This window comes from Hippopotamus amphibius, chromosome 14 (assembly GCF_030028045.1).
Source record: "Hippopotamus amphibius kiboko isolate mHipAmp2 chromosome 14, mHipAmp2.hap2, whole genome shotgun sequence".
Classification (NCBI taxonomy): Eukaryota; Metazoa; Chordata; class Mammalia; order Artiodactyla; family Hippopotamidae; genus Hippopotamus; species Hippopotamus amphibius.
In genome coordinates, this window is record NC_080199.1 from 68006736 (window position 1) to 68014783 (window position 8048).

At 40.5% G+C, this 8048-nt stretch overlaps 1 protein-coding gene across 1 annotated transcript; it reads right to left on the reverse strand.

Annotated features, from left to right (window-relative positions):
* Window positions 1-190: 190 nt before the first annotated feature.
* RFXAP (regulatory factor X associated protein) lies at window positions 191-7810 on the reverse strand. The gene is made up of 4 exons (XM_057707212.1): window positions 7756-7810; window positions 6486-7240; window positions 2994-3101; window positions 191-1653 (listed from the first exon to the last, which is right to left on the reverse strand). The coding sequence occupies exons 1-4, from the start codon at window positions 7808-7810 to the stop codon at window positions 1543-1545; spliced, it is 1029 nt and encodes a 342-aa protein (XP_057563195.1). The 3' UTR covers window positions 191-1542.
* Between the last annotated feature and the right edge of the window lie 238 nt (window positions 7811-8048).

The window sequence follows — 8048 nt, forward strand, 5'->3', positions numbered from 1 at the left end:
CATATTCCATTTGAAGAGGATAAGCTATTTTTTTTTTTTTTAACTACAGAAGTTAACTTATATGCTAGGGATTCAATAAAGCTCCCAACACTGTAAGTAAGAAAACAAGCTAATAGTAACAAATGTAAATTCCTCTGCACCTGGTGTGGCGCAACTAAAGAATAGAATGAGTCAATCAGACAACTCAAAGATCAGTAAATGGACTTTAATGAATAATTCTGGTAAAAGCGTTTTTGCACAGATATGCAGGTATAAAACACATATAAAAAATGAACAAAAAGATTCCTTCTCTCCTTAAGTACATCTTAGAATAGCCATGACTAAGTTTAACTTGATAGATATTTCAAAGCTTAAAACCCAAGAAACTAACAAATTTTTGCACAGTTTAACTTGAGGCACATGCATTTATTACCCTAACACTGGAAATACTTTCTTGACATTTGATTTGATACTCTTATTGGTAAGCTTTGCCTGTAAAAAGTCTTCCTAGGAGAAAATACAAGAAAAAAGGTATCTATCCAGATTACCCACCACACTTTGAACATTACTTAGGAATAACACAATCTTAAAATAGCTCAATTTTGAAAAACACTGACAAAACGCTGGAATGTTATTCTTATTTTCAGGATCTCTTTCTGAAAAAGAAATGAGTATAAAAAAGTAATTTTGTCCCGACATTGGTGGCATGAGATACATTTGTACTGTTCACAAATTCAACACCCAAGTGTCTGTTTTAAATGAGATCAACACTAACAGGCAACAAGGAGAGGAGCCAACTTTAGGAGATGCACTCATGCCAGGGTACTTGGTTAATCCCTCTTGAGTTTTACCAGCACATCTCTGCAAAGAGATGCACATCCTAATCTCAGAGATATTTAACAATGATCATTTTCCTTATACATGTAAAACACCTCTTACCTCTTTGACAGCTCCAGTCTTCACTGCAAAGAAAAGGTTATTACGAGAACCCAATTCTAGGTGCCCCAACTACACTGTATCATCACAAGTAGCTCTCAGTGTTTCTTAAGAGGAGGATTATTGGCACTGTGTGTAAGATAACTCTTAGTTGTGGGGGACCATTTCAGACACTTAGCATTCCTGGCCCATTCATTAAAAACCAGCAGTTTTCAAGGTCGCTAAGACAAGCAAAAACATACCCATACATTTCCGACTGCCCCTTGATGAGAACCACTGAGTTAAACAATCCAAGATTAATATCTATTAACTTCATGACTTCCACAGAAAGCAACTGCTTCATTACCTTCAGTAACAATGACTGAAGAGGAACACTTTGTTTAAAAAAACAGTGTAATTAAAATATTACTTTGGAAAGATAAGCTGATTTCTTCAAATCCACAATGATCTGAAAGGATGAGATGCACAATGTGCAATACTTATTTGTCCCCAAATGCACACATACATTCACAGGAAAATGACTGTTTACCTTCTACTGGCATATCTTACCCCATTTATCTTTAGTATAAAAATATGTCCATCCACTACAATAAGATAAAAAAGTGTAGATCTTCTTGATAAATTCCCTCACACTGATGTTCCTGGAAACTGCTGTTGTCTTTGCTCCAAAACTTGCTGATTTAATAGTTGTTGCTGTTTCTGTAAAAACTGCACCACTTCTGGACTTCTTAGTAATGACTTAAAAAGGAAAAAGAAAAAATATATTACTAGCATTATTCTTATGGGATTAGATTGTATTCATGCTATAAAATTACTCTGCTATATCCATACACAAGATATAATATGCTTACAATACAAAACATGCCTAAATTGACTTCGCTTCTGCATCTCATGCACTGCAATTAAACTGCAAACTAATAATAATAAAATTTGATGTCATACATCAAATACTAAAACTCATGGGTGAAGCCTGTTCTTATTGGTAACTTTGCACACAAAGGAAATGCTTTTATGATATGCCGGCATGCATACTCTTTATGAAGCATAAGAGCCAAGAACAGCCCTGGATTACAGCAAGAAAAAAAAAAGGAAATGAAATGAAAAGGTGCCCCATGTGAACATGGCAGTTAAATGCCAGTTTAAAAACACATACATGTATGACTAGGACTGGAACTCAAGTTCCTCCCACTAGCTTACTAAGTCTTTCTGAAGAAATTAAAAATGGTATGTGGCTGTGTGTATAGGTACGCGTGTGTGTATATATAGGTATACATGTATAACAAAAGTAATATTTGCACACTACCAAAATTTCAGAAAAGAAATACAACTGCTCTAAAACAACCAATACAGTTCTATACATTTACCATTTTTAAATATAGTTACATAACAAATATAATAGACTATGGCTAATATGTTTTTATTAAAATAAAATATATAAATTGATGAAGGTAAAAAAAACCTTGAACCTAATAAAGTGAACAATATAAACCAAATACAGTGGAAATACTATTGATTTTAAAATTTAATACTATAGCATAGTATATTTCCTATTTATTAAATACTTTTGTTTAAAATTTGTAAAGACTGTCCAACCTTTATTAAGTAAATGTAAAACAGTCTATTTAGCTATTATGAGACTGTTGGACATTGAGGTTGTTTAAAACTACTATTTTACTATTTGTGATAAATACACTTCTGGCATTTCTGCTTTTTTCCTGTTTACATTTTTTGCAATGTATTGAGGCTAAAATTTTTTCCTCATCAATCTGCGTGATAAAAATGTCAATCATATCAACCACAGTCTTTTCTATATTTGCTGCAAATGTTTTTCCTATGTTATTTTCAAGTTTGCATTTTTATTTTTACTACCATTTTTTACTACAATATTCATTTTCAGGTAGTCAAATTATATTTTCTTTGTAATTTTGTCTTTATGAGATTCCAACGTGTACCAGCAGAGATGCAATTCTATTCTGATGACCAGTTTAACAAGTTTTTAAATCTCAAAAGCTAAATACTTCCATTTATAACAAAAAACTTTCGTTAGCTTTGTAACTACTTTACAAACAGATATTTACCAGTCTTTTTTGATTTAACACTTGTTCTAAAAGTGTAGGTCTTGCAGGTCGATCCCCAAAAGATCCTGTTCTCTGTTTAACAATGGAGAGTATATTATCTGCACTTTCCTGGGATAAAAGATACAAATGCAAATAGGATTAAATGCTGATATAATAATCCACGATTAGAGGCATTTCAATGATGTAATGAACAGGTCTGTGCTTCTCTTCCTCCTTGCCCAGTTCCTGGGAGCCTTTGGGAAAGTCCCTCTGTAAGTCATTAGGCAAAGTGTTGGCAGTCAATTTTATACAACACACCTCACTCCCTCTCCCTCCAGGATTTCCAACGTGGGATCTTCAGTCTCCAGAAGGTCTCAAAAAGTCAATAGTGGGGCAGGGGTAGGGGAAGAGGACCTATTTTAATATTTTGCGGGTGATTTTCAATATTACAAAAAAATGCCAAGTGGAAACTGAACGTTCTCTTCAGATAAAGCTACCCAGGCCAAACCAAAGTTTGACTGCCTTTGGATGGAATATATGAACTCAGAGGCCATTTACTGATACACAAAGATTTCAAAATTTGTAAGTTACCAGGAGAAAAATGACAAACTGGCTTCAAAAAGACTGGAAAGCACTGGTATAAGTAACCTCCTGCCACTGGTATAGACAAAACAGGTAAGTCCTAAAATAACACCATACTCTGAGACATCCTTACTCAAACAAAATCAGCAGCACTTACTACCAACTACGTATCCCCAGTTACCTGACAGAATCTTAATTACTTACAATTTTCCTGGGTAACAAAATGTTAGTTCACTGAAACACTGTGACTCTTATAAAATCATGATATTATACAATAGTGACCACATCCAAAAATTCTGACTAAAGTCACATAAGCCACGCCTTGTATGCAACTAATCTTACTCTGCTCTTCATTTTGGTTACTATTGAAGCAGTTTTTTTCTCTTGACCTTCTTTCTACTGGCCTCTGAGTTGTCTATTAGAATACTCCCTTAATCTCTTTCACTATGAGAAGTTTATCAGTCTGATGCAAAAAAAAAAAATGTTCAATGTCTAAATACTTTAAGCCTCACAATATAAAAAACTGTAAAAAGAGGATTCTAATACCCAGAAAAAACAAAAATAATTTCTTCTTCCCTCTCTCCCCACACGATTAACTACTTATGGTACTGATTCATTTTTATGTGCAGAGGAAATGGGATGTTGAAATTGATTGTGGAGTACCCTGTATTCTCACAACCTCACACAAGCATGATGTACATTCTGAATGTTAATAACACAAAATCATAGAAGCTTGTAGTGAAAATAAACTTGAGTCATCTAGTCTAAACTTTTACAAGTGTTGGAAGTCTCTTTTCAAAAATCTTCAACACTTTTTGTCCAAAGGAGTTACCAACTTTTGAGGCATCCTATTTGGGTTTTGTTTGCTTGTTTGTTTCCTATTTGGTTTTAAATAACTAACATTTAGGTAGCATTTACTTAGGTTGAGCTGAAACACATAACTTTGTGACGTTCACCTAAGAGTCCTAGTTACTTCAGAACTATGCAAAATAAGTCTACTCCTTCTTCCGAATGGCAGCCTTTTAGATATCTAATGATGGTGATCAGTCCCACAGGTCAGTTCTTTCATCCCCGGTTCCTTTACATCTCTCACACAGTACAACTTTTAGATTTATGGACTAAATATTATATACATCTGTTCCTCATTTAACCTTGATTTGTGTAATAAATACTGTTTTTAAAATACCTTAATTTCTAACCTTACTGCTCATACTATGGCCGAAGACCCCGTCACCACCTTCCAGTCCTACTATAATTATCTCCTAATACGTCTCTAAATCTACAGGCCCTCGACTTTAATCGACCTCATCAGAGTAGGAGCCCCTGTTACTTCCTAACTGGGAACTTTCTTTTGAAGATTCCAAATTCAAATCCCATTGCCTGGCATTGAATATCATACAAAAATTGGCTTCAAACTCTCTTCCCAAATTTATCTTTTGTGAATTTTTCACATAAATATTTCCACTTTAGCGAGAATGGTCTCCTGGCTGTCTTCCCAAAGTGCCTTCTGTATTCTCACTTCCCTTCCTTTACTAAGATGTGCTTCTCTTTCTTTTTACCACCAAAATTCTAGGGAAGCAGTAAAGGGTGGGGATAAGAATGAATACTCTAGAACCAGACTGCTTGAGTTTGAGTACTTGCTGGCTGCATGACCTAGGCCAAGTTACTTAACCTCTCTGTGCCTCAGTTTCCACATATATAAAATATAGTACATATCTCATTGCTGAAGGGAGTGAGACTCCATTTACAGCTTAGCACAGGGCCTAGCACATAAGAAACTTAGCTGATTAAGCACAAACTATTAGCCATCCTTTCTGGCTTATACTGAGATGTATTTTCTCTGCAAAGCCTTTCTAGAATATCTCAGCCTACAATGATCTATCCTCTCCACTACTAAAGCAGCACTGTACCAGTTGGTGCTTTTTGTATCCTGCCTGTCCCTGTTAGTTATTTTCTTTACACTCAGTTCAACAAAGAGTTACAGCTCTTGATTCCTCAGAACTGGTCAACTGTCCCATAATATAAGATAAATGGCTATCATTTGTTGCTTAGAGCAATTAATTCTCTTCCTTAAAAAATCATGCAAATTAAATTCAGTATTTATTTGCCTTTTATACATTTTCCTAAAACTGTAGATGTAAATGCTAGACAATTAAAAAAGAAAAGTAGCTATAGGTAAAATACTTCCTTCTTGAAAAGAAGTATATTTTCTCCTCTGCAAAGAATTCTGAAGTGAATGAGTACATTTGGAACAGAGGAACAAATGACTACCTTTACTTTCATTCTGTAATAAGTGAGATGCTTATTTACTGAGAATTGGGATACTAAGAATAAAATTAACTGAGAACAGGACACTGAGAACACAGTACTAAGCATACTAAGTACTAAGCATCTCAGTACTAAGAACAGAGTACTGAGAACAGGGTTAACTGAGAATGTAACACTAAGAACACTAAAAGAGTACTCTTCATAGGGGTACTGAGAACAGGGTACTAAGAATAGGTATACTAAGAAAAGGATACTGTGAATAGGGTAGTGAAAACAGGAAGAGATTACCTTCTCCAAAGTACCAAATTCATCTAGGTTCCTAAGTCTCTTTGCCTGCTCCTCTAGTGATGAATCAGATAATCATTTATTATCTGTCCTTCCAGCCCATATTCCTGATCTTTGAAACGACGGCTTTGCTGACATGTCATACCATTTTCGTTGAGATTCATTCATCTCTCACAAGGATGCACCAGAACCCTTCAGGCTTTGCATATGTTTGCATAAACTTTAATTGCGGGCAAGCACTCATTAACTTTCAGCCACAAGTCCAGCCACAGCAACCTGGCCCGTCTGGGAGCCGGTAGGCAGGCGCTGGAGATGCGGTCTGCGGCAAGAGTGGGATTTCTTCTTCCACCTCCCACTCCCCTAGACCCCAGCCGATACCTCAAGTTTGACGTTTCCTGCGCTGCCAGCCGGGGTGGCCCCACCGCAGTTCAGGGCCTGGTCGCTTTTCTTCTTCTTGTACTTGTCCTTGTACATCTTGTTGCGGTGTTTCTTGCACATCCACGGCTTGCGCTGCTTGGCCACCTGGCTCGTGGTCTCGCTGCAGCCCTCGTAGGTGCAGGTCTTGCTCACGCTGCCCCCGCCGCTGCCCCGCCTCCGGGCTCCCCCGCTGCCGCCCTCGCCCCCCGAGTGGGTCTCCTCGTCCTCCAGATCCTCCAAACTAGCCGTGCTCTCGCCTCCCCCCGGGGGGTCCGAAGTGTCCAGCAGGTCGGCCTCGTCGTCCCCCGCCTCCTCCTCGCCATCCCCCGCCACTTCACACAGGTACCGCACAGGCTTGCCCGCCGCGGCGCTGCCCCCCAGGGCCGGGGCCTGCCGCAGGACGCCCTCGGCCGCCGCCTCGTCCTGCCCTCCACAGGGGTGCATCACCAGCAGGGTGAACTGCGAGGCCCCGGCCGGGATGGGGGCTGGAGCCAGGGCCTGGCCGGGGACAGGGACGGCGGCCCCGGGGCGGAGCGCGCCGCTGGCGGCGCCCGGCCCCGCGCCCTCGGCGACACCCTGCACCTCCGTGCTGCTGAGACCTGGCGGGGTCCAAGACCCCAGCGTCTCCGCACCCGGCGGTCCCAACTTGGCGAACCAACTACCCGGGACCCGCGAGAGCAAAAGTGGGCGGCTCCGCGGCGGCGCCCAGACTGCGCCTGCGCGGCTGCAGCCCGCGCGTGAGCGTCTCTACGCTCTGTCCCTTTCAGGGAACCCGGCGTCTCTGAGGGGAGGGGCCGAGCAGCTGCCGGAGAGGCTGACTGCGCATGTGCGGTGGGCTCTGGCGGGAGATGTGGCCGCGCGCCGGCGCAAATGGCGGGAGGTGGCTGCGTGCGCTTGAGGTCTTGAGGTGCTGGGGGGGGGGACGGCGCTTTTTGACTGGAACAGACTGTGCCTAAAACGTTTCAAAGCACTTTTGTACCGGAACTCCAGAATGTAAATTCAGATTTTTCCTGAGCAATCTTATGTGGCGTCAGAACGCGCGTTATAATAGTTTGCCCCAAGCTGACTGAAAAGGGAGATGAGAAGCTGGGATGTGGCGGTGTCACAACCGGGCCCCACTAGTTAGCAGTCAAGGAAGTCAGAGGCGGCAGATTTGAAAATGGTACCATGGAGAAGGAGTGGACCAGACCAGGGACCAAAGTATATTTGTGTGGAGAACTAAATGACTTACTCGAGAACTTTCTCTCTCTTGGAAACTTATTTATTTCATACTTGGCCTTTGCCATGACCTCTAAGGTAAGTCTTCAATAACGTTTTCAGTAACTATAGTGAAAATGTGTGGAAAGGAACCTCGAATGACAAATGTTTAAACAACAGCAGTGATCTGGACTTCTCTGGTGGTCCAGTGGTTAAGACTCTGCATTTCCAATGCAGGGGGCATGGGTTCAGTCCCTGGTCGGGGAACTAAGATCCCACACGCCAAGGATGCAGCCAGAGAATCTTAAAAAAGAGTTTGGATGAGCT